Source organism: Phocoena phocoena, chromosome X, assembly GCF_963924675.1.
Source record: "Phocoena phocoena chromosome X, mPhoPho1.1, whole genome shotgun sequence".
NCBI lineage: Eukaryota > Metazoa > Chordata > Mammalia > Artiodactyla > Phocoenidae > Phocoena > Phocoena phocoena.
The window spans coordinates 93,017,095-93,044,066 of record NC_089240.1 but is presented as its reverse complement, the minus strand read 5'-3'; the positions used below and the strand labels follow the sequence as shown (position 1 = coordinate 93,044,066).

Sequence of the window (26,972 nt, the reverse complement as noted above, 5' to 3'; positions counted from 1 at the left end):
CTCGGCTTGCCGCTGGTATAGAAACAAGGCCTCAGTCCCCTTATGGTGAGGGCTGTGCTGGAGACAAAAGGGGACCCCAGCATAAGCCTGGAGGTCCCTGGCAGTGGAGAAACGAAACACAGCCCAATCTCATCGCTTCGATGCCAAAAGAACTACTGCTTGTTGTTCCCTTTCTCCTCAACCAGATGTTGTTAAAGCAGCAACTAGCAGAGTGAAAGCCACTGACTACTGTCTCGCCATTTAAGGCCACGAGGAGCAGGGAGAGAGCGGCAAAGGGAAGGAGGAAACGTGCAGCCCTCTGCACTACAGTCCAGGCTCCAGGACTACAGCCCAGGCTCCAGCACTACCGCCCAGGCTCCAGGACTACCGCCCAGGCTCCAGCACTACAGCCCAGGCTCCAGCACTACAGCCCAGGCTCCAGCACTACAGCCCAGGCTCCAGCACTACCGCCCAGACTCCAGGACTACCGCCCAGGCTCCAGCACTACCACCGAGGCTCCAGCACTACAGCCCATGCTCCAGCACTACAGCCCAGGCTCCAGCACTACCGCCCAGGCTCCAGCACTACAGCCCATGCTCCAGCACTACAGCCCTGGCTCCAGGACTACAGCCCAGGCTCCAGCATTACAGCCCAGGCTCCAGGAGCCGTCCTGGGGGAAGAGCCGGGGAAGGAAGAGTGGTGGAAGAAAGGGACAGAGAGGAAGGAAAAAGAAACACACCAAACGTCCTCCTGCCCTCTCCCATGATGCCATCAAGAGCTGGGTGTCCTCCAAGTGGAGTCAGGACTTGTTTCCTCAGGGGCAGAAGAAAAAAAAAACCCCAAAACAAAACAAAACAAAAAAACACAAGCACCTTCAGTCTATTTTCTTGGCTGGAAGCCGGAGCAAATCCAGCAGATATTTACACAAGGGCCCAGCCATGTATGAGAACAGGATGACCAGCTTCCCGTGGGTCATGGTCATGAGAGTCTGGTGTCCCGAGGCCCAGATGCGATACCAGGGGCCGTAGAATGGGTCTGAGATGGCCGGACACAGCATGTTGTTCAAATTCACTTCGGTGACCTGCAGGGACAAGGGAGGTAGAGTGAGCGTTCACCATCCTTAGGCTTTCTCTGGCTTCTGCCAGTTCAGCCGTGTCTACCTAATGGGGACTAGACAAGGAGGGATTGACAAATCCCCACCTGTTCATAGTGGGATCTTTCTCCCCTAGGTTTTCTGAGTGGGTCAAGGCTAGAGCCCTTTGGAGGTGACGGGGGAGGCCGTCCAGTGGAAAAGCTGGTCGGTTTTGCTCAGTCTTGCCTTCCAGTTGGGCCCAGTGCCCGTTGCCATTCCTAAGCATTTACTAGGTGCCTAGACCCGGAGGGGTGTCATGGGATAAAGGCAGTCCGCGGCACGGCCCCTGCCTGCATCAAGGTGGGGTGATCGGTCTACCACGTGTGACCTCAAAGCAGACAGACGGTGCTCACCAGCTCTTGCCCACCACGGGATCTGAGGGGTGTACAGGACGGGGGCTGAGTTCTCAGAGAAGATTTCACGAGGGCAGTGACACCTGAATGGACTCATGAAGGATGGATGGGGGTCATGGCGAGAAATGGAGTGAACGGAGCCTTCCTTGTAGGAGGCCCAGAGGTGACACCGAGCACGGTACGTATGGTGACGTGAGCACACTGGCTCCTCTGGAATCGAGGAGTCCCAGTGGAGAGCAGGTGTGAAGGTCATACTGCTTCCTCCCTAGAGAACAGGAAGCATTCACGCTATTGGCAAGGAGCTCAAACTAGCCCCCGGGCCAACCAGAGCAGAGCAACACGCCGGGATGGGGAAGACAAAATGACTGAGTGCTTCGACAAAGGCGCTGGTGACATCGGTTACACGCCCTAGTCCTGCCAGGTCCACGCGGCTAACGCTACATTAGTGCCGCTCGCACACAAAACCCGGCATGCCGCTCCAGCCTCGAACACGGCCACGGCCACGGCCCCTGCCTTCCAAAGCCCTTCAAGCACGTTCTCCTTAAAGACAAGTCCTCACCACCTCTCAGGGTCGGGGTTGCGGGCCTGTGCCGCGTCACGGAGGGGGGAGAGCGCACTGCACTCGAGAATGAGGTGACTCACCCAGAGCAGTGGCAAGGCCAGGACTTGAACTTGGGTCTCCCGACCCCAGCCCCAGCCCCAAGCTCTTGCTACTCACTTCGCCACCACTAGACACACCGCCCACGCACTCAGCAATCCTGGGCTCTGGATAACTCGACTACTGAACATCCCAGAATGCCACGGGGGTCACCCGACACCACACTTTCACTGGACACACAGCTCAGGGCCCGGTAGTAGACCCAGAATGGACCCAAGGTCAGAAGCCTCCCCCAGGCCCAGGGCCAGGGCTAGCATCCTGCCTCGCATGGGGTCCACAGCAAACCACTTTCAAAGCGCAGCTCTCTATCTCCGATCCAAGCGGCCGTGAGTGAAGGGCCTCCTTGCCTCCCCAGGGGTGAAAGAAACAGTCATTACTGAAGGATTCAGAAAACCCTTTGGAGAGGCCAAGGCTGTGGATCGTAAATCAAGAGCCCAGACACAACACTCTGACAGCCTGGCCTTTGGCATCTTGTATTTTCAAAACAAAACGATACACCAGCGCCAACCAGGATTATCAAGATTTATGAAGAACGCCAAACAGAAGGGATAGAAGGGGATAGAACCAAACTTACCAGGCCCAGGATCTGCAAGATGCTGAAGTGATAAAAGAACATGAGGCCAGTCGAGAGAAGGGCCCAGCGGAAACTGCTGAGGGGCTCCGGGGTATAAGCACCTGGGGGGAAAGTGGAGACAGTGAGACAGCACGTTTTGGTGACCCTCTTCTCCTCCCTTGTCCCACGAGGGTGCGGGCGCTGCGGCCACAGCTACCGCCTGCTGTTTACCCCCTTCTGCTGCCCTGCGATGGCTGCTCGAGAGACAGCCCAAACCGATTAGCTGGGTACTCCTATCACCCCTTCCAAAGTCTGTTCTGCCACGTAATGCTGGGGCCATTACAAAGAGGGATTTTTTTTTTTAACTGTTATTATAAAAGTAATACAGTCGGCCCTCTGTATCTGCAGGTTCCACATCCACGGGTTCCACTAACCGGATCGGTCCACGGTTAGTTGAACTTGTGGATGCGGAATCCACGGATCCGGACGGCCGACTGTACTACACGGTTTTCTGTAAGGGGCTTGATCAGCCTCGGATTTTGGTTACCCGCAGGGGTCCTGGAACCAGTCCCCCTCGGACACTGAGGGATGACTGCACGTGCTCCCTAAAGGAAACTTAGAAAATGTTAAAAGGTAGAAATGAGATGGAGGAGACAAAGAAAAACACCCCCGGCGCTCTCCTAGCTGAATGTGACCACTGCTAGCACGTGGGTGTGTCTCCTCGGTTCCTGTATGCCTTGGGAGCTTCTTTTCTTTCTTCTTTTGATTACTAATTGGAATTTTACTGTATATGTAACTGTATAGCCTTCATGTCCACATTTATTTTAATCATTCCCTCACGTGTCTAAAGAGAAACGTCACTGAGGAAGTATGGCATGGTGGTTGAGATGTCACACAGATTTGGTTTCAAACCTGGATTCTACCACTTACTGGCTGTGTGTGACCCTGGAAGAGTTGTTTCAACTCCCTGAACCTCAGCTTACTTGTCTGTAAAATGGGGCTACTTCTGAGTTGTTGTGAGGAGTAAAGGAAAGAGTGTATTGAGAACTCTTAGTACGGGATCTGGTACAATCAAAGTGTTCAATGCGTGTCAGGTACTGTCGTCACCGCAGCGCTATCATCACTCAAGTAACTAAAGAATGTGCCATATCCAGTTGTTGTGCCATTTCCCAACCATTAGACAACTCTCTCCCCCTTGGAACAGCAAGAATGATGTATTTTCCCTCTATCGTCACTCAGGAACTCCTATCCCAGTAGGCTTGGATGTATTCAGGACCCTGCAGAGCAGGGGCGTGGCCTATAGGATGCTATGGGTGCATGCATCAATGCGGGTGCTCCGGAATGGAAGGAACCTGGAACCCTCTACCTCAAGCAAGTAGGCGGCAACAGGACATCCTGGAGTAGTGTTTTCCCAAGTCAGTCTTTCACAGATTCATCCATTCATTCACCAGTTATTAGGCACCTATTATATTCCAAGCCCTGCGCCAAACTTCGGGGAAAGGAACATAAAGAAGACGGGCTCCCTGCAGCCTCAGATGCGCAATCTGGCAGAGGACGCAGACAAGCTGCTAACAATGAGAACAACATAAAGACCAGGTTTGTGCCACGTATTAGGGGAGGACGGAACTCAGCTTGGGGGGCGGGCGGGGAGACTGATTTTTGGTGGAGGGGGCACCGAGCAGAGTCCTAAAGGACAAATGGGACTAAAAGGGAGGCCTAGGCATTCCAGAGCAGCAGCCTGCAGGAAGGCAGACATCCGTGGGAACGAGCCAATTCACAGAACTATGGGGAAGAGTTGAGACCACAGGGGAATAGGACTCAGAGGTTGGCAGGGCTAGGCTGCTCCCAGCTGGGCCAGGTAGGACCTTAGGAGCCAGGCTGAGGGCTTTGGGCTTCATCTTGTGCCACAGGGTCATGACCCTAGGTGCCTCAAACCTCAGGCAGGCAGGTAACTGGGAGCAGGGGGGTGACCAGACAACAGGGATGCTGGAGATGGGCCAACCGGGAAGCCCAGGCCCCTTCCGAAGAGGCCAGCCACCACTCAGTTCCACCCAATCATTGCCCTACGGGGACGTGGGCCCAGAGTTGCCAGTGTTTTCACTTTTGCAAGAGAAGCCAGAAATGGGAACTTTCACACGGAATTTCCTGATTTTTAAACGTTGGCAAATAATTCAGATTGTTTTAAGAACGCTCAACGGACCACACGAAACATGTCTTCTTGGATGGCTTTCAGCTCATCGGTGGCCAGCTTCGAGCTCTGCCGCAGAGCCACAGCAAGCGGCGGAGGGGTCTGAAGCGGGAAAGCGAGGCGATCAGACGTGTGCTTGAGAAAGATCTGCCTGGCCGGGGTGCGGGGTGCGGGCTGGAGCAGAGAGAGTCGAGGTGGGGGACTGAGACAGAGACTGCTTCAGGAACCCGATGACAGAGGAGGATGGATAGCTTTGAAGACAACGGTGGTGGCCCTGGGTTCTAGCTTTGCATCACTGGGTGGATGGTGCCATTTACTGAGACGGAGAAGAGGAAAAGGCAGATTTGGGACAGAAGGTGGAGAAAGGAGGCCAATTTTAGACATGTTGAAGTTGAGGTGTCCGTGAAATATCCAAGTAGAATTGTCTCTTAGGTGGCTGCCTGCACTCTGGGAAATGCAGCGTGACAGTGACAGTGTGGGCACTGGAGCCAGGCAGACACAGGTTCTCAAATCCTGGCTCTTGTCGCTTATCGACCTCAGGGCCTTGGGCAAGCCTCAGTATCTCTTGAACTCAGTTTCACTCATCTGCAGAATGGGGTGCCGCCGCCTACTTCACAAGGTCGTCGGGTGGATAAGATCATTTAAGCCATGACTGGAGTGCCATATCTGGGATCTAAGAGATGCTGATTATTTTCATTATTATATGAATCACAAACTCAGTGAAAAGGACGGGGCTGAGCGTCCATATATGGGTGTCATCAGCACAGGACAGTAACTGAAATCACAGGAGCATATGCAGACCGAGTGAGGAAGAAGGTCAGAGGCAGAACGAGGAACATAATGGTGGGGAGTGTCGAGGGAAGGAGAGGAGTGAGATGGCGGTGACTGAAGCCCCCCTGGGTCTTCTGGGGGAGAAGCTCAGGCTTGCTCTGTGAACAAGAGGCAGGCTCACCACACATCTGAGTCAGATGGCCCTTTGCAGGGATTGGACTCATCCGTCCACTTTGTAGATGGACAAACCGAGGCTGGGAGATGGGCAGTGCCACAGCCAAAGTCAACAGCAGAGCACTGGGCTCTCAGACACAATGCCCAAGGACTCACTGCTCAATGCCCCCGCTGCCACTTGTCACAGACCTCCAGCACACCACGTTGTACCAGCTCTTTATCTACCCGTCTAGACGAGTGCCTCGGGTCGAGGACTGCGTGGGATTCGTTTCTGTGCTCCTAGCAGATACCTGGCACAGAACTTGGAATGCGCTTATACCGTGTGCACTTTCCTGTCTGCTGGATGAGTGGGAATTGGGTACCATGTTGTCACCCTGACTGCTGGGGACGTAAAGGGGAAGAGGGCACCTGGAGGACCAACAGGTGCTTAGAGCCCTGAGCAGTTTTCCCCAGGTGTCCCTTCCCTCCAGCCTCTGCTTGGCTCCCCCTGGTGGCGGCAGGGCAGTAGTGACAGACCCCATGGGCCTGGTGGTGGCTGCAGGGGGGGAAAAAAGGACCAGAGGGGGAAGTATCCTCAGCCAGACTTCAGCAGCCCTCCCCCACCCTCCCCTAAAGCCCCTGAACCCTGTCCTGCCCTAAATATGGGGGGAAAGGAACGCTCAGGCACTGCCAAGGGGCGCTCAGTGCTCTCACTGCAACCTCAGGACCATTCATTCTGTGTTACATCACCTGTCGTCAAGACGATTAGTTCTCTGAGGGAGGGGCCGTTTCTGAATCACCTCTTCACCTCCAGCACCGGATGCACGGTAGACACTCAAAAAATCATCACTGCTTGGGAAATGAATGGGACAGGCTTTCTGGAGCATCTATAACACTATAACCCTTTGACTCGACAACGCTACTTTGAGGACTACCGTCCAATACCTCAAACACCCAACACATGGCCCTTATTTGCACAGAGATATTTACACCTGCACTACCTACTATATTGAAACACTGGAAACAAACCAATTGGGGAGATAATACTGGTACCTCAGTATTGTGCAACAGTCCACCGCCATTCAAATAACAACCAGACAAACTATATACCTGTGTGGCAAAGTCCCTGGCCCGTGATGGCGAGTGTAAATGACAGAACACCAAACAGTACATCAGTGATGGAAAATACAGCTTAGCGGTTTAAAACGAAGGCCTTGGGGTCAGACAGCCTTGGGTTTGAGTCCTGCCTCTGCCACTGCCTAGAGGGGTGACCTTGGGCAAATTGTGCCACCCCTCTAAGCCTGTTTCCTGTAGCAACGTCTATCTCTCGGGGCTGCTGAGTGGAATAAGAGATATAAAAAAAGTAAATACACCAGCTAGCCTGCCATACAGATGGTAGCTATTTTTATCATGGCAACCACAGCCATCCAAAATCTCATAGAAGACTGGAAGACGACAAGGAATCTCGTAAAGAGGTGATCTTTTTCTGTGAAGGGGGACTTTGTGGTTTCCTCTGCCTTTTCACTGCTGTTGGTTCTTTTCATTGCAAAGGTGATCAAATATTCAATCTCTTTGAAAAAACAGAGACAAAAAAGAAAGCACCATGAGAACAGATGACCCAGTCTACACAGATATATGCAAATTGTATGCAAACGCACATCTTTCTTTTTTTATATACCTGGATGTGGCCCTTGGGAAAATGTCAGTGAAAAACCAGTTTTCTTTTAAGAGAAGAGAAACTTAAGCACGTTCAGAAAAATTAAACACATAAAACTTTTCTTTTTTACTTTAAGAAAAAAATAAATGTGACATTTTCTGCTAGCATCTTCTACCCCAGGAGGATAGAAGCATTTCAGCTCTAAAGGTAGGGGGAAACCGAGATAATAGCTTTTTCTGAAATTGATTTCTGCCAGAAGGAAGTTTTATGAGTGCTGGGAGAGACATCAACTGTGCCACCAGCAGCCAAGACCGATCCCCAGAGGCCTCTCCCAAGGGCCCTTTCTCTCATCCTCTAATCCCACCCAGGAAGGGCTTACACTGAGGACATGAGACTGGGCAGGACGGCATCCTAGTCTCCAATCTCCTTCCTGCTCCCTTCAAGTCATTCACTTTTACATATTACCCATTCATTCAACACGGACTGGCTGCACGCTGGGCAGACTCCATGCTAGACAGTGGGGAGACGGAGGCCAAGACAGGCCGTGCCCTTCAGAACTACCCTGCAGCTTACCCGTGAGCAATGAGATGGTGTGATGAGGTAAGCGCACTAAGTAATGGAGACACTGAGGAAGGGGAGCTGAAGAACGTGACAGTTTGGGTGAGTTTTGAAGAATAAGAAGGAGATGGCAGCAGAAGCTTAAAGGAAGGAAAGGACATTCCGGGCGGCAGAGTACAGCCTGGGAAAAGATGTGGAGGCATGAAACAGCATGCCATTTGCATGTAATCCCAAGCAGGTCTGTGTAACTGGAGCATCAAGTGGGAGGGGACACGTGACCAGAGATGAAGCTGGAGAGACCGGCTCAGGTCATGAAGAGCCTTGTCTGCCGTGCCCGGGACCTTGGCCTTTATCCTCTTCACAACGAGAAACCATTGAGAGGTTTGGAACAGGGGAGTGCAAGGTCAGGTTTCTGTTTCAGCTAGCTCGACTGCTCTGGCAGCAGTGTGGGTGATGGACAGGAGAGGGATATGGTTGAACACCAGTTCGGATGCTGCTGCAGAAATGGATGACTTGGCAATTCGTAGGGCACAGAGGAGGCACCTAGGTTGACTCCCAGGTCTATGAGTTCAGTGACTGAGAGGTTGGGGGTGTGCTGACACTGAATGCCTATAGGATACCCACACGGACGTCTCCAATTGGCTGTGCAAGTCCAGGTCTAGAGCTCAGAAGAGGGAGATGTCCCAGAAACAGAGCTTGGGGTGTGGATAAGATCAACACGGAAGAGTCCACAGAATGAGATTAAAGGACCAAGGACGGAGCCTGGAAAACAGAAATATTGCCAGGAGAAAGACAAGGTTAAAGACTGCCACGAGCCACACGTGGCAATTTACATTTAAACGGGTTAAGATGAAATAAAATTAGAAATCTGGTTCCTCAGTAGCCCATCACGTTTCAAATGCTCGATAACCACACACAGCTAGTGGCTACCATATTGGACAGGGCGGAGAAATAACACTTCCCATCGTCACGGAAAACTCCACCAGGAACACGCTTCTTTGTAGAGGTACAGTAAAGACAAATACTTCCACTGGGTTTGGTAACATGCTGGCCACTGGTGATCTTTGCTGTAGCGATTCCAGGAAAGTAGCGATGCAGGAGCTGGGTTGTAAACAACTGAAGAAAACTTTCCAGGTGCACAAGGTAAGGAAGGGAATGCCAGGAAAAGGGAACAGGATATGCAAAGTCACAGAGAAATCGTCAGCCAAATTCCCAATGTTTCGATCACTTCTCTGAACGTTCCCTTCATCCTCTATGCTCTTCCCTGACCTACCTCTCCCCACAGGGAACCTGCTTCATCTCTAGCCCTCTGAAGTAGTCACTGGTTTATTTTCCCCCTGGGCCCAGGGAGAGTAGGGAACTTCTTTCTTTGCATTGCTATTTCCAACCCACTACCCTTCCATTTCACAGTTGTCTACAGACTATGGGTCATGGTCCTTAATATTCCTCAGGGCTATTAGTACCTGGCTCGGTACCTTTCTCTCCAAAAATACCCCCATCTTATCTCTTGATCTTTTCAACATATGCCTAACATGAACCCTCCAGTACCCTGGCCTCTCAGCTCCCTGGCCTCCTCTCCTCAATGATTTCGTCCCCGTCTCACTTCAGCCAGTCGTTCTCAAGCTTGTGCTTGAGACCTTATAATTATGAATATCTGCAGCCCCTCGTTAAGTCAAGCATTCCCTCTTCACCCACCACTTCTATCTTTCCAGCTGACCCCCTCTAACCCTGACCCCAACACTTCTTTGACCCCCCCCTGGAATCTGTGATCCACTGGTCCTCCCACCTTTCTTGCTGTCCCTCATGGCTCCCTCTTCTCTCCTTCAATTCCATTGCCCATTACTCGAATTATCCCTGGCATACACCTTGGACTTCATGGCATCTCTCATCAGCCCCGCACTTATCTTGAAAAAAACCCCGGCTCTGGTTAAGTCCCAATCTCCTCCCCCGCCTTGCTTGCACCTACACAGTTGAACACGGCTGCAGAAAAACATCTGTGCTGACTGTTCTCACATCAGGTTCGTGATCACAAACCTCAAGTGCATCTTTCATGTTGCCAGACAGTCATACTACACTTCCCCAGCCCGTTCGCTCTCTCAGGCCACAATTTAATATTGTCTTCTGTCTTCTCAGATCTTCGACACTTCTATCCCATCCTCACTCTCAGATGATGACCCTGATTCCTACTTCACTGAGAAAAAAGGAATAAAAAACTTCCAGGAGCTCTCATGATCACATCTAACCACTTATCTGCATCGGTGCCCAATGTGCTCTGCCTTCACCCTGTTCCCATGGATGAACTGCCCAGGACCCCAGCCAAGGCAGGCCTTCCCCTTTGTATCCCAATCCCATCCGCTCTCACCTACTCAGTATCACTCCAGAAACGGTTTCCTCTTTCTCTTACGTCGAGGAGTTCTTCTCCTCTACTGGATTATTCCCATTAGCATATAAACTAAACAAACTGTAGCAGCTTCCATTCTAAAACAAACACACACACACTTGACCTCACTTCGCCCCTGCAAGCACCTCATCCTCTGCGCAAAACTCCTTGAGAGAAATGTCTATACCTGCCCTGTCTAACGTGGTAGCCGCCTCCATACATGGCTGTTTAACATTGAGATGTGCTACTAGTGTAAACTACACTACTGTATTTCAAAGGATATAAAGTATCCTGGTAATAATTTGATATTAATTATTTGGGGGTGATAATATTTTACATATAGTGGGTTAAATATCAGATATATTATTAAAATTAATTTCACCCATTTCTTTTACCATTTTTTTAGTGTGACCACCAGGACATTTGAAATTACATATGTGGCTTACATGTTTTTATTGGACAGCACTTGTCTATATTCCGCTGTCTACAATTCCTCTCTTCCCATTCTCTCTCAACACGAGCTAATCAGGCTTCCGTGCCTACCTCCCCACCCCTCCCTCCACCAAATCAGCTCCCATCAAGGTCACAAATAACCTTTTCATTGCTAAATCCAGTGGCCAATTCCCAGGTCTCATCTTATGCACCCTTTCTGTCTTGAAACGCTCTTCACTTGGCTTCTGGGATGCTGCTGTCTTAGTTCTCCTTCTCGGTCTCCTTTACTGCTTCCTCCTCATCTCCTTGACCGCTAAATGATGGAGAGGATCAGGCTGCAGAACTCAGAGCTTTTCTCCTCTCTAAATACTTTCATTCCCTAGGTGATTTCAACCAATCTCATGGCTTTAACACAATCGGCGTGCTGATGACTCCAACATTTACATCTCAGCCTGGACCTCTGCCTTGAACTCCAGGCTCACACAGCTCACAGTCTACTCAGTATCTGCACTTGGATATCTAAGCAGGCATCTCATTCTTAAACCCAGCTTTTGATTTTGGCTCCTATGGTAGATTGTTAGAGTACTGGTTCCCAGTGAATCACACCTTCCCAGTATCCACACCCTTATGTATTCCTCTCCCACGATGATTTGGCCATGTGGCCCATCTGGCTCAGCCAGGGAACTTGCTTTGGTCAATGGGACTTCATCAAAAAGATGCAATCAGAGGCTTCATAAGCTCTTATGAATTGGGGCTTGCCCTCTTGGAATGCTGCCCTGAGATCCCCATGCCATGAAAGGCCCTGTGGACAGAGAGGCCCGGCTATCCCAGCTGTCCCAGTTGAACCCAGGCAGGACCAGTAAGTAGAAAAACAAATGTCTTAGCTCAGGCAGCCATAACAAAATACCATAAGCTGGGTGGCTTAAACAACAGAAACTTATTTTTCATAGTTCTGGAGGCTGGGAAGTCCAAGATCAAGGTACTGGTAGACCTGGTGTTGGGTGAGAACTCACGTCCTTGTCCACAGACAGCCGTCTTTTTGCCGTGTTCTCACATGGTAGAATGGGCTAGGGAACTCTATGGTCTCTTCTTATAAGGGCACTAACCCCATCCACAAAAGCCCCACCCCCATGACCTCATCCAACCCTAATTACGTTCCAAAGACCCCACCTCCAAACATCATCACATGGGTGGTGGTGGTGGTGGTTAGGACTTCAACGTAGGAATTTCAGGGGAGGAGACAAACATTCAGTCCATGACAAAGAATGACCCAGTCAACCGACACAACTGTGAAAAATAATAAGTCATTGTTTTAAGCTACTGAGTTTTGGGGATGTTATACAACATTAGATAACTGAAAGAGCACTTCCTCCCCCGACCCTCCAAAAAAGCAATAAACAAGCACAAAACCCCTTCTCCTAGTCTTCCTTATCTCAATAAATGGTAATTCATTTAAGTTACTAAGGTCAAAAACCTTAGAGTCATCCCTGACTCCTCTCTGTCACATCCCACATCTGATCCATCAGCAAATCCTGCTGGCTGTGCCTTCAGCATGTATCCAGAATCCAATGGCATTTCTCTGCCGCTACTGTTAGTACCCAAGCCCAAGCCACTAGCATCTCCTTCCTCTTTTATTGCAAACATTACTTATAGGTGTCCCTATTTCTATCCTGTGCCCGTACAGTCTAATTTCAGCATAGCAACTGGGTGATCCCTTGAAAGATTAACTCAGATCATGTCAGTCCTCTGCCCAAAAGCCTCCAATGGCCTCCCATCTCCCTAAAAAGAAAATGTCAAGTGCTTACAATGGTCTATGAGGCCCTATATATGAGCTGCCCCTCACCTATATCACCTCTCTGACTTCATCGGCTACCACTTTCCCCTTCCTTCACATGGCTCTAGACACACTGACATACTTGCTATTGCTAGAACATTCTAGAAACACTTCTGTCTCAGGGTCTTTACACTCGTTATTTTCTCTGCTTGGCATATTCTTCCCCCAGATATCCAGAAGCCGACAAGCCTTCGCTCAGATGTCACATTCTCAGTGAGGCCTTCCTTTACTCTCTCCCCCGATTCAGCAACGCTATACCCGTTGCCCTGTCTTTTCTCTTCCTACACTTAACATCATCTGACTTACTCTATATTTTACTTATTTCTATGTACTTATTTCTTTACTGTCTCCTGCCACAAAAGAATGTAAGCTCCATGAAAGCAAAAATATGTATCCGCTTTACTCGCTGCTTTATCCCCAGCAAGTGCCGGACACAAAGGAGGGGTTCAATACACATTTGTTGAAAGAATGAATTGAGCAGCCCAGTATGTTCGAGAACTTTATACAGTTCAGTAGCAGTGGACTGTCATGTGGGAGAAAGGGATAAACAAGAGACGAGGGCCAGTTCTTTAAGAAGACTGTTTGCGATATTAGATACTTTGGACTTTACAAATCATCTTGAGATCTTGTTAAAAGGTGGGTTCTGATGCAGTAGGTCTGGGGTGGGGGCCAGAGCATCTGCATTTCTAACTAGCTCCCAGGTGCTGCTGGTCCTCCGACCACACTTCACACTGTAAGGGATAGAACTCCCCATCTGGCTGCTGATCGAAATAGGGCAAGACTAGAGGCAGGGAGACCAGTGTTGCGGCTCTCGTAGTAGACCAAGTCAGGGATGATCAGATGTGAACTAAATAAAATAGGAGTGGTAGGAATGAATTCGAGAAATGATCAGGAGGTCAGATTGACTGGATGCGGTGGGAGTGGTGAAGAGCCAGTGGTTATCTTAAGATTTCTGGCCTGGGTAATGAGTGAGTGGTGGTACCACTCAGCGGGAATGGGGAGCATCGGAGAAGGTGCAGGGTTGGGTATGGGGGGAAAATGACAAGTCTAGTTCCTGACAACAATGCCATCCCATCTTTGGTGCCCTCTAAATGCCCTCATTTACCCGGAAGACAGAGCTCTGGGTGGTGCAAGCCCAACATGACCACAGATGTGTGATTTCCCATCCTCAGCTGTTGAGTGCAGGCCCAAGTCAGGCTGCTTTTCATCCAGGCATTGGATCAAATGAACCGTACCCTCTAGTCTGCTTAACGTACAAGGCTGTCTCAAGTTGGGTGTCCATGTGCAAGGTCCACCTGGTTGACCTTCTATCCTGAGGGGCTGAAGAGCCCACTCAGGCCAGGCTTCACCCTCAAACTGCCTAGTGGAGGCTGACTGGGCCACCCAGTCTACGTCTAAGGCAACGTAAAGACCCACCTTCATCCATGAGGATCAGAGAGCCAGCCCTCTGCCAAAAGCACACAGAGTGAGGACCCTGAGCTCGCAAAGACTCCAAGAGGTAGACCTGGCCTAGCAAACAAGCACTGGAGTCCAGAGACCCTGGTCCCAGCTTCTGCTCTTCTCAAGTTGCTGTGTGACCACCTGTGTGGATCAAAACCCCTCTAAGCGTCAGAGTCCTGCTGGCAGGGAATTCTCAGGCTCTCTGCTCCTTGCAGGAGCATTGTAGGGATAGAAGAGCTAAAGGAGCACAGAGATACTCTAGGGTAAAGTGCTACTAAACATAACCCGCCCCGTGCCTCACACACGTTCTACAGTTAGTACTTGCTGGGTCTCTGGTGAGCTTTCAGCAAGGGGGAACCAGCTCTTGGATCGTTTGAGGCAGTGAGGCTAAACCTTCAGTCTGTATCAGAATCCCCTGGCGGGTGGCTCTCAAGCATGAGCTGGCATCAGAATCCCCTGGAGGGCTTGTTAAAAGGCATCTTTGCTGGGTCCCACCCAAGAGTTTCTGATTCAGTAAGTCTGAAGGGGGGCCTAGAATCAGGAATCTGAGAATTTGCGTTTCTAACAGGTTCCCCGGTTAGGCTGCTGTCGCTGGTCCAAGGACCAGACTTTGAGAACCCTTGCCCTAGAGAACCTACGGGAAATGTAGATTCCTGGGCCTTGCACCAGAGACTAGAATCCAGGAGATCTGGGTGGACCCCGGAATTTCCATCTTAGTAACAAGCACCTCAGGTGATCGATGCTAGGTCCTCCAACCAACCACACTGCCTTAGGGGGAATTCTGGAGTTGCAAGGGGTACCAAGAGGTCCGGGGAAAGCTGCCGGTACAGGGGCAGATACTGCTCCTTGAATTAATTAATTCCCTGCTCCCACAAAGCACTCCTGAGCTCCAAATACTTCCTCTTCAGCAGCGAAAAATCCCACAGTCTTCAGAAACTCACCTACCCACCCTCCTGCACAAGGATCAGCCCTGGGCCAATTTCTCAAATTCCCTAGCTTTTCCCTCTAAGCCCCTAACCCATCAGGAGCCTTCAGAATCTACCTGAGTCCCTTATCCTTTCTCCTGCCCCTCGCCTGACCAGCAAAGTGGAACTGGGAAGCCAGTGAAAGAGAACCTTCCCGGCATCCTAAAGCTAGACAGACAAGTGGGGCAGTGGGCTAACATTGGGTGGGAGAGAAACAGGGGGCACCACCTGGAACTGAGGTCGGTATGAAAACTTGGGGACATCACAGGCCAAAGTGCTCTGGCTTTAGCTGCCCTAGAAGCTAGCACGGGGGCTGTGTCCCAGCCCTCATCCTGCAGGAGATAAGTGCAGAGCCCACTCAAGAGAGAAGTGGCTTGCCTGGATCAAAACAACACTGGGGTTCTTACACCCCAGTTTCCTGAGGTGTCCCCAGAGGACATATGATTTGCTTGGACTTCAAAACAACCTTGTCACCTGGGTCAAGCCTGAGAGGCCACTGTTCTCCAAGTCTGAAACAAGAGCGCCCTCTAGTGAAACCTAAAGGGGTTTCCAAGCAGCCTGGAGGTGGGGCTTGTTAGCCTTCCTGTGCCTGGCAGGGACCCCTCAGGAAACATGAGGACACTGGTGAATCCCTTCTTAGAACAAGGTTTTATATGCATAAAATAAGAGGCAAAGGGTTATAAATGAAGCCAATGACGTTAAAACACGGTTATCAAAATATTTAAACAGATTTGTAATATAGTACGTACGTTTCTTTATTAATGTGTTTAATAATAAGAGCTAGGCAACCACCGTAATTTCAAAGCAGTGATGAGCATAAACAGTATTCTGAGCTGTCTGCCACGACTGTAACGTGATAGGAAGCCATCTGCGATTGCTACTGACAACAAATCCGCAGGTATGGCTCATACCTACATTCATGTGCTACGTTTCTGCTAGAGGTTAGTGAAAACAAACATGCGATTATTTTTCTCGCCCAAGTTAATGGACCCCTTAATTCCTATTTGTGGACCCCAGGTTAAGAAACCGTGCTTAAATAAAAACCAACCAAAAAAACCCCACAGGGATGGAGAAAAGGGAGTTCCCAGAGTGGGGAGTTGCACCACCAGCCCTGCAGGTCCTCAAGTTGGCTGCCTTCCAAGCCATCCCGTTGGAAACCCATGGAAACCCACGATGGCGACCCTACCAGCAACAAATCCCTCTGTACCTGCTGCCCTTGCACGGAATGGCCCTTCCACCTCCCTCCTCACCCTAAGGAGACCTGGCTCTCCTCTGAGGACACTGCTTCTCCCTCTGGCTGTTCTGAGCAATTCTTTCTCACAGCAAGCTTTTTTTTGGCGGGGGGGGCGGGGTATGGGGTTGAGTGTTGGGGAGGTCCTCTAAGCCCCCATTATTGCTTCTAGATGTTTTCTCTTTTCTCCGTCTTTCAAGCTTCAGCCTCTCTCCTTCAACGTTGTCGCCCGTTATCCTCCAGGTCGCTATCAGATTCATCCCAGTCTTCCTTTTCCACATTAGGCCTTTTGCTGCCAGCATCCTGGGTGATTTCAACATCCACGCGGGCGCCACTTCCAACACCCTAACCTCATGGTCCGGTGAACCTTGTCGACTCTGCCTGCCGATCTGCGCCTCTACTAAACCTCACTCCCCACAACTGGCTTCGGTCAGCACTGCCAACTGCCCCACCTCACACAGGAGCATCTGACCACAGCTGCCCAGACTTTCAGCTTTCACATCCTCATTCCTACCGTGCATGTGCCCGTGGACTTCCTCGTGACCTCCGACCCCCTGGTGCCCCTTTCCTCCCCACAAGGATTTCTTCCCTGGTGGGCATAGGGCACTCTTCATTCCTCCCGCCCCACACTTCTACCTCCCCACTCACTAGCTCATCCCCTAGCTTGCTAACGTGAGAAGAAACCACGCAGACCACGTTTCATAGGTTTATAGGCTGAGTCCTGACACATTAGCAAGAAGAAATCATGCTAACAACAGCAAACTTATGTAGGGCGAACTAAGGGGCAGGCACTCTTAGAAGCGCTTTACATACATTAAGACATTTAATGCGCATTACAACCCTCTGAGGAAGTACAGCCGAACCGGAAACAACACGGGTTTGAACTGTGCAGATCCACTAATACGTGGATTTGTTCAATAAATACGTATTTACGTATTTACGTATACGTATATACGTACTGTAAATGTATTTTCTCTTCCCTGATGATTTTCTTAATAACATTTTCTCTTCTCTAGCTTCCTTTATTGTAAGAATACAGTATATCACATATATAACATATAAAATATGTGTTAATAGACTGTTTATGCTATCGGTAAGGCTTCTGGTCAACAGCAGGCAATTAGCAGTTAAAGTATGGGGGGGAGTCAAAAGTTATACACTTGACTGTGCAGGGCATCGGCACCCCTAACCTCCGCGTCGTTCAAGAGTCACCTGTACTAGTATTCTTATTTTACAGATGAGGAGACTGAAGCACAGAGAAGTTAAGGAACTTCGTCAAGGTCACACAGCTACTAAGCGACGGAACCAAGATTTGAGACCACGTAGTCTAGCTTCATAATGGGCAGCACGTACTTTTCATCATGCGCATCTCAGAAGAACCTGTCTCTCTGGGCACCCAGGCCTGTTCACCTTCCTCTCTACCCTAGCTTCTCAGCTCCTTTGACTGGGTGGGAAATAAGTTGAGGCCTGCTCTACAGATCTGGCCACCTTAGATTCTTAGGATCCAGAGGAGGAAGCTTACTTAGGTGTCCAGACCAAAGCTGCAAGCTCTAGCCCAGCCCTGCCTACACTGAGGTCCTGGGTGCCTGCTCAGCTAATATGAAAGCGGCACTCTGTTTCTCATTCTTACTGTTCCTTGGGGGACCCACCCTTGGTTGGAAACCCAAAGGCATGGTTACCAAAACTCTGTCCCGAACATCCCTTGCCTTCTGGGTCTTCAACACCACTGACCTTACTTCCAAAGCCCCAACCTTGAATGGATCCCTCAAGCCAGATGTTCTGCTTCTGCACTCAGACTGCTGAGACCTCCTGGAGAAAATGGGGTAACCGGACAAACCAGTACTGGAAGAATGCAAGGAAATTTGTTTCAGGAGGGGTCCCCTCAGTGCTAGCCACCAACCAGAAGGTTGAAGAAGAGCTGCGCTATCCAATATAGCAGCAGCTATTTCAACTGCAATTCAAGTTCCTTAAAGTTAAATTCGAAATTCCCCAGTCCTAGTGCTTCGGCCGCGTGAGCCACATTTCATCTGCTCAGGAGCCGCCTGGACCTCATGGCTGCCATGATGAACAGAGCAGATATAGAATACCTCTGGCATCACAGAGCATTCCACTGGACAGCACTGGGAACAGTCTAGACTTATCTCCTTCTCTCATTTCCCACAGCACTTACTCCTCTTGTCATTGCCCTTCTCAGTCTACCATCAAGCCCTTTCATTCTCAGCGGTTGTCATCACCTGAGTCATTCACTGCCCTTTCTCCCAGTGCTTTCAATGTGCCCTCTCATGACCGGCTTTCATCTTAGCGCCTGAATGTGCCCCAAGCCATGGGCAGAGAGGGAGGGGGAAGAGGGGAAAGCAGGGGAGATAAACCCCTCCCCTGACTCTGCAAGCCCCTTCACCCCTCCTTCCTTAATGCCCTTAAGTGCTTCTGTCCCATCCTCACATCGCCAATGACCTCACTTTCCCGGAGCCCTCTGAAACAATGTGGCACTCTGGGTCACTAGTCCTTTGATGACAATTGCTAGTGCCTTCGCTTCCAGAATAACCAGCCACTCCTCTGTTGCTCTGACCATTCCTACAATTTCCTTATCTTCTTCTTCCTGTCTATTATTTACAGGTTCATGTCCCACAAGGCCTTTTTCAAAGTTCTATCTCCTCCCCACCCACACAGTTACCCTGGATCATCTCATCATTCCCATGTTTATATCCATCACCTTTATACCGAAGCTATCAAAGACAGCCTCTAGCCCAGACTCCCCTGAACAGCTCCAGAATATTCCATTCAATGGCCTCCTGGACATCTCAACCTGGAGAGCCTAGAATTGCCTTAAACTCAAGTAAAATCGCCTTCCTCCTTAAAATATGCTCCTTCTTTCTGTGCTCCCTATGCATTAGGGGCAGCCAATCCTCCCGCCCATGGCTACCCAGACCAAAATCGTGTGGCCTCAGAAGACTTCATCCTCCCCCTTGCTCCTATAGCATCTTAATTATAATAAACACTATTATTAATTTAAGGATTTATTATTAGTTTAAATTACAATAAAATATGATTTTAATTCTACTGGGTTCGCCAAAAAGATCGTTCGGGTTTTCCCCTAAGATGTTATGGAAAAACCCGAACGAAACCTGAACACACCTTTTGGCCAACCCAATACAGCTTCATCTCCTGAAAAGATGAAAAGACGAGACTGCCACCTAGTGGCGAAGCACAGATAAACAATTAGATATGGAATATAAAAAGTATAAGGAACTTCCAGGAAAATGTGCCTTAGGCTGCCTAGGAAAGTCAGACACAGATCCAGAGAGGAGGTAGCACCTTTGAGCTAACTTGTAGAGGAGGACGCTGAGTTTGCCAGGTCCAAAGTAGAGAAGCCGGTTTGTGTATTGGGCGGGGGACAGGGGGCGCAGGTATGACTTTGAAGGTAAAAGTAATGGGAGTTGAACTCTTAAGTGATGGGAAATTGGGTCCAAGAGAAAGGCAAGGGTCAGATTGTGAACAGTCTTGAATGCCACGTAAAGGAGTTTGGTCTTCGTCCTGTATGGGAATTTTAAGCAGCGGAGTGAATTCTGATCAGATTTGCTTTCTTTAGAAAGGTATTTTGGAGACTGGATGCAGGAGAGACTGAGTGGGAGGTAGGGGCAATCAGGGGGCAGGGAGATGAGAGAAGAATCAAAGTACTAGTCCCAGCAATGGATGCTGAGAGGCTGGACTAGGACAGGGGGTTGGGGGCCAAACTGGCAAGCATTTTGAGAATCTGGATCCTCAGAACTTCTGAGCTGAGGCAGAGGAAGGGGTCCAGGAAGCTGCCTTGGATTTTGGCACTGGATGGTTGGTGGAGCCACTAAGATAAGAAATAGAGGAAGAGGAAGAACAGCAGGTTGGAGGGAGGAGCATGGAATTGAAGCTGATTGCAGATGTTTAATCTAAAGTACCTGTGGCGTTTCTCGGGCCCGCATCTATAGATGGGGAATGCTAGGATCTCTGGGGCAGGCAGGACAGAGGAGCCGGAGGAGAAACAGCCGGAGAAGGAGGAGAACCTGGAGACAGGGGTGTCATGGGGCTCAAAGGAGAAACGGGCATCTAAGAGGAGAGGTGTCAGCAGTGTTAAATCCACTGACAAACATGCACTTCGTATCTGCAAGCCTGTGGCTTTAGAGGTCAGCAAGGTACAACCCTGACCCCAAGAGCCCACGGTCTAGTTGGAAGACAGGTGCGAAATTAACGAGAGGCAGTATAAGTGGTTAATAATAAGAACAATACACAGCACTTACCACGCGTCAGGCACTGTTCTATATACTCTACATATATGAGCTCCCTGACTCCTCACAACACACCTACTAATCCTCATTTTACAAACGAGAAAACAGACACAGAAAGATGAAGGCACTAGCCCAAGTGCCAGAACCAGGATTCGAACCCACAGTCTGTCAAACCCAGCAACTACATGCAGTGTGGTCATGACGCCTGCCTGCCTGGTTTCAAATGCCAGTTTAAACTCTAGTGCAGGGGTGTCTAACCTTTGGGTACCTTGGATCCCTTGGGCTGTTTGGGGCCCTCTCTCAGAATAAAGCTTTTAAAATATATATAAAATACATTACATATTAAATATATTATATTTATATATTAAGTATATTTTAAATATAAATATCTAAAATAAAAGATACAGGGTTATAAAAGAAAAAATACTATCAAAATACAGTTAGTAAAATACTTTTAAATAATAAATGTCTTTAAATATTGAGGTGATAATGAAGTGAAAATGATTTTTCAAGATTATCTGGAAAAAACAAACAAAAAAAAACCTCGGGGCTTCCCTGGTGGCGCAGTGTTTGAGAGTCCGCCTGCCGATGCAGGGGACACGGGTTCGTGCCCCGGTCCGGGAAGATCCCACGTGCCGCGGAGCGGCTGGGCCCGTGAGCCATGTCCGCTGAGCCTGCGCTCCGCAACGGGAGAGGCCACAGCAGTGAGAGGCCCGCGTACCACAAAAAAGAAAAAAAAAAGATTATCTGTAGCAGCTGTAATCAGTAGAAAATATCTGTGATTTATGTTAACGACAACGTGCCAAGTACTGCAAATGCAACTGTGTGTTGCTGTCTGCGATTCAGAACTGAGGGAAATGCTGTATTTCAGTTGGAGTTAATGCAAATGAAAACGTGATTTTTTTTTTCCCCCACATCCAACGTCATGGGTCCCGTAAGTCTAGTGCACTTTGTGCGGATTCAGTGAGATCAAGATCTTGTAAAACTCTTACCCAGTGCCCAGTTCATGGGAAGTGCACAATGAACGTTAGCTTGTAAGATGTATAACAGGATATGTGCAATGCGTGGTGTGTGGATATACAGTCATTCATTCATCCCTGAGATATCGAGAACGAAAGAAAAATTCCTGTCCTTAGAGTGACGGGCATGTAAACAGACACCTGCACTGCAGTGTAACAAGTTCAGCTACAGAATAGGTTCAGAGCGCTGCCTGGAGAAGGTGACTGCGGAGGTGAGTTTTGAAGAAGGCATGCTTTCCTGGCCAACAAGCTAGACATGGGTATTCCTGCCAGAAGTCATGGCATTTTCAAGGGCACAGAGCCAGGAAAGTTGCACAGTAAACTCAGGGGACCCTAAGGATTTGGGTATCACCAGAGTGCAGAGAACAAGGAAAGGAGGAACACGAAGGGAAAGGGGCAGGGCCAGGGCACACAGGGTCTTTTGTGCCCCTGGGAGGACGCACAGTGCTCTGGGGACAAGGGGGAATCACTGAAGGTTTCCGAACAGGGAAGTGCTATGAGCCAATGTGGGCTTTAGAAACAGCTTTGGGAGTTGCCAGGGCCAAAGGGCTGTTAGGAGGAGCGGGGGCGGCTGGGGGCAGGGAGATCACACAGAGCCAACTGCCATGGTGGCTCAGCCCAAGGTTGTGGCCCTAGAGATGGCAGGAAGGGGATGGCCGTGAGAGCCATCTAGGAGGTAAAAGTAGGAGAACATGGTGATCTCTGTCCACAGCACCGGCACGATCTTTTCCACAAGCAGATCTGATCAGGCCGGACTATTTGATAAACAGTGTTGGGACAAATGAGAGACCATCTGGAAATAAAGCTGGTCCCTTTAATACCAGGACAAATTCCAAGTGGATAAAAGACTTAAAGGTAAAAAAAAAAATAATAAAAAATAAATAAGTGGAACTACTAACATCGCAGAAGAAAATATGGGATATATATTTTTTATGACGTTGGAGTAGGGAAGGGCCTTCTACCCGTGACTCAAAATTCAGATGCCGTAAAATAATTGATACATTACATGGAAAGGTAAACATCCTACCTGGCAAAAATAAACCATGAGCAAAGTTACAAAACAAATGACAAAAGTGGGGAAGATATCTGCAGGTCGTATCCCAAAGGGCCAACTCCTATTTATAAAGAGCTCCCAGGATTTAATTTTGTAAAAAACAAAAACAACGAGAAGAATGAGCACATGAGAGGAACACATAATTCAAGGACGAGGAAATCAAACGCCAATTTAAACATGTAAAAAGAGGCTCAGCCTCACTCAAAGTAAGAGAAATTCAAATTAAAACTAGATCAATAAACCATTAGTTTTACCCATCAGATGGGCAAAAAGTGGAAAGGTTGGAAATAAGTCAAAAGCCTCTTTTGGTGAGGCTGTGTGGAACCAGACACTCTTCCACATTGCTAAGGAGCATTTAAGTTGGTATAACGTTTCTGGGTTTGGAAATATCCATCAAATTTACAAATGCATATACTCTTTGATTCGGCAATTCCACTTAGGGGGATGTATCCTTTAGACACACTTGCACACCTGCAAAATGGCATAGGTTCAAGGTCGTTCAGTGCAGTGTTATTTATATTAGTGAGAGGTTGGAAACAACCTAAATGTCTATCAAGGGGAGATGGGATAAATAAATTACAGTAGAGTGTTGTAGCCTCGTGCTGTGTCCAAAAGCCGCACCACCGAGTTCAAATCCCGGTTCGGCTACTTACTATCTGAGCATGTTTCCTCATCTGTAAAACGGAGATGACATAACACCTACCTACCTGAGAGGATTGTGGTGGGGATTCAATGAGTTAATGTATGGGAAGAGCTTGAAACAATGGCACATCACAGTGCTACATAAAGTGTTGCCATTTTTATTACCCTGTATTTTATCATCCACCCAACAGAACACGTGCTGCTGTGGATGAGAAAGCTTCCTATGGGCTTACTTGGAAAGCTCTTTAAGACACAGAGCCAAGCAAAATAGTAACAGCAACAAAACAGTTGTGTGGTATGCTATTTGGGGATGTGTGTGTTAAGAAGAAAATAAACTATTTTAAAAACTTACTTATATATACAAAAAAGAGAGAAATGCTGGGAGGATATGCCAAAAACAACAATGGTGGTAACCTGTGGACTTGTTGCTGTGAATGGGGGAAGGGGTGGGAAGGTGTTTTTTTCACAGAATGGCTTTCTGTATCTTGGATACAGAGCTATATCAATGAATTACACAAGAAAAGAATCAATAGGAAAAACAAGCTGATGCTATGCCCCTTCTTAAAACTTTCACTGGCTTTCTACAGCTCTTAGAATAAAGGCCAAGCCCCTGACCACAAAAGCCCTCCATATCTGCCCCTCAGGCCCAGGGTCATCTGCCCTCCCTCCAGTTCTCCCTCCTGCTGAGGTGCTGGCATATCTGCCATTTTGTCCAGTTACAAGGGTTCACCTCCTTTAAGCCTACACTTACCTAGTAAACTCCGACTCATCCTTGAGATCTCAGTTGAAATGTCACTTCCTCAGGGAACTCCCCCCAGAACTTCCATACTAAGTCAGCTTGTTTTGTTCTAGGCTCTCAAAAAAGCACGTTCCTTTCCTTCAGAGTACTTAGCTCAGTTCTAACTATACGTCCATTTGTGTGATTACTGAATTCACATCTGGCTCCCCCCACTACATTAGGAATTCTATGAGGGAAGGGGTGGGGTCTGATTTTCGCTCATCAGGGCCCCCCAGTGGCCAGCGCAGAGGCTGGCAGAAAAAGGGCACGTGTAAATATGTCGCTATGGTTTGAATGTTTGTGTCCCCCAAAATTCACGTGGTAAAATTCTAACCCCCAATGTGAACGTATTAGGAGGTGGGGCCTTTGGGAGGTGCTTAGGCCATGAGGGTGAAGCCCTCATGAATGGGATTAGTGCCCTTATAAAAGACACTCTAGAGGGATCCCTAATCCCATCCACCATGTGAGGGCACAGTGAGAAGGGGCCAGCTAGGAACCGGGAAGAGGGGCCTCACAAGAAGGTGACCATGCTGGTGACTTGATCTCAGAATTCCCAGCCTCCAGAACTGTGAGCAATAAATTTCTGTTGTTTAAAAGCTACCCAGTCAGTAGTATCTGGCTATGGCAGCCCAAACGGATGAAGACGTATGTGTTAGATGAATGGATGAAATAGGTGCGAGGGTAGGGATGATTCCCAGGTTCTACCTGGGGTGACTGGTGGTGCTACCTGTCAAAAGCCTCAGAAGAGAAGCAGAGCTGATGGGGAAGGTAATGAGTACGCACAGACAAGATGAGCTTATGATATCTTGACTATCTTGATATGATATCTTGAGTATCAAGCATATCTTGAGTATGCTTGACATATTCAGGTGGAGATGCTTGAGTTAACAACATGAAAAGGAATCTCCTAAGATTCCGGGCTGCAGAGGGCAATGTGGTGGCCATCACTGCACAGACTGGTGGCTAAGTTGTGTAAGCACATGAGACCACGCCGGGAGTAGCAGAGCAAGAGGTGAGGCCAGAACAGAACTGTGGGGACAGAGGAAAGAGAACTCCTGCAGGAGACTCGGGAAGGCATGGTCAGTGAGGTGGGCAAGCCGGGAGCGGGGGGGGGGGGGATGCTGGAAGCCCTGAGAGTAGAACATTCCAAAAAGGAGTGTTCAACAACATCCAACGCAGCAAAGAGTGCGGGCAGGATGAAGCCTGAGAGACGGCCATTAGATTTGGTCACACAGTTGTTGGTAATCTTTAGAAGTGCTGTTTCCATGAAGAGGTGGGCAGTGTGGGTAGGCATCAGATGGCAACATTCTGATGAATGAAACGTAACTAAAAAGAGGGCTCATCAGATGCAGACAAGAGTCACTCAAAGTTATGTCCTACAAAGTGAGAGAGTGGCATGGACATATACACACTACCAAACGTAAAACCGATAGCTAGTGGGAAGCAGCCGCATAGCAGAGGGAGATCAGCTCGGTGCTCTCTGACTACCTAGAGGGGTGGGATAGGGAGGGTGGGAGGGAGGGAGACGCAAGAGGGAAGAGATATGGGAACATATGTATATGTATAACTGACTCACTTTGTTATAAAGCAGAAACTAACACACCATTGTAAAGCAATTATACTCCAATACAGATGTAAAAAAAAAAGTTATGTCCTATTCATGAGGTGATTTCAGGTAGCAAACATTTTGTTTTTAATTTAAAAGTTATATATTTAAGGTGTATTAAAATAGATAACCAGTGTACTGAATCCAGGATTTCACAGAGAGTATAAGGCTTCTCTTAAAAACAAATATATCTTAGGAAAAAAAATCAACAGATCAAATATTACATATATAATAATACAGGTGATTATAATGAATAAGGCAAAACTTATTATGTCCAAAGAACTGAAATTCAGGAAATATCGTTTGGACTTTTTTTTTTTTTTTTTTTTTTTTTTTTTTGCAGTACACGGGCCTCTCACTGCTGTGGCCTCTCCCGTTGTGGAGCACAGGCTCCGGACGCGCAGGCTCAGCGGCCATGGCTCACGGACCCAGCCGCTCCGCGGCACGTGGGATCTTCCCGGACCGGGACACGAACCCGCGTCCCCTGCATCGGCAGGCGGACTCTCAACCACTGCGCCACCAGGGAAGCCCTGGACTATTTTTTAAAGATGCTTAGCTGACAGGGAGGATGAAAAATGGAGTTGTGTGGAGTTAAAGCTTTTTAGAATAGGGAAGACTGAAAAGCCAGTAGTGAAGCATTGAAAATCCGGACAAACAAGGGACTTATTGATGGGATGAGGTTCCAGAGAAGGTGGAAGGGATGTGTGGCAACCACACCGGGGTGTGGGACCAGCCATGTGCTGGAGGAACACCACTCCCTCCAAGACGGGAGGGAGGAACCTAAGGATGGGCGTGGTTAAAGAAACTTATCAAGTGGAGAGAGGTCGCTGCGGGAAAATTCACACCAGCAAGTCTGTATTTCCCCAGTCATTTATTGGGAGAACGTCTACTGAAAGTGGAGAGGACTGGAAGTTTGAATAGACTGGACAGGAAGTTTGGGGAGGGCGCTAAAGCTTTGGCATATGACTTCTGAGGGCAGCATGTGGAGGAGCCGGTGAAAGACAGAAAATAAGCGAGCGATGCTGTTGAGAGCTCAATTATAACAGAGACCATGGGATTTCTGCGGCCCAAATCTGAGTGATCCGAGAGATTTTCTCAGTAGACTAAGACTGGACACTGGGATTAGACACTAATCCCGGTGGATGGGACAAGGGAGTGAGACAGTCTCAGGAGCTGGTGAAGGGAAAGTCCCAGTAATTGGTCACAGTGGCACAAGCTGACCGGGGAAAAGGGGAGGTTGAAAAGGAGTAGATATGTGGGTCAAAGAAAAGGACATAAAGGCTTATGATCTCAGATAGAAGAGTTTTAGTGGAAAGCAAGGGCCAGGTGG

At 48.8% G+C, this 26,972-nt stretch overlaps 1 protein-coding gene across 3 annotated transcripts in view; it reads right to left on the bottom strand.

Moving 5' to 3' along the window:
• Nucleotides 1–842: 842 nt before the first annotated feature.
• The window catches only part of TMEM164 (transmembrane protein 164), a 153,167-nt gene continuing 127,037 nt past the window's right edge, over nucleotides 843–26,972 (bottom strand). For all 3 annotated transcript variants that reach the window (XM_065901145.1, XM_065901146.1, XM_065901144.1), the window contains 2 exons: nucleotides 2,697–2,797; nucleotides 843–1,060 (listed from right to left, as the gene is read on the bottom strand). In XM_065901145.1, coding sequence (XP_065757217.1) covers nucleotides 854–1,060; nucleotides 2,697–2,797 — 308 coding nt within the window. In that variant the 3' untranslated portion in view covers nucleotides 843–853. The remainder of the gene's footprint in view (nucleotides 1,061–2,696; nucleotides 2,798–26,972) is intronic.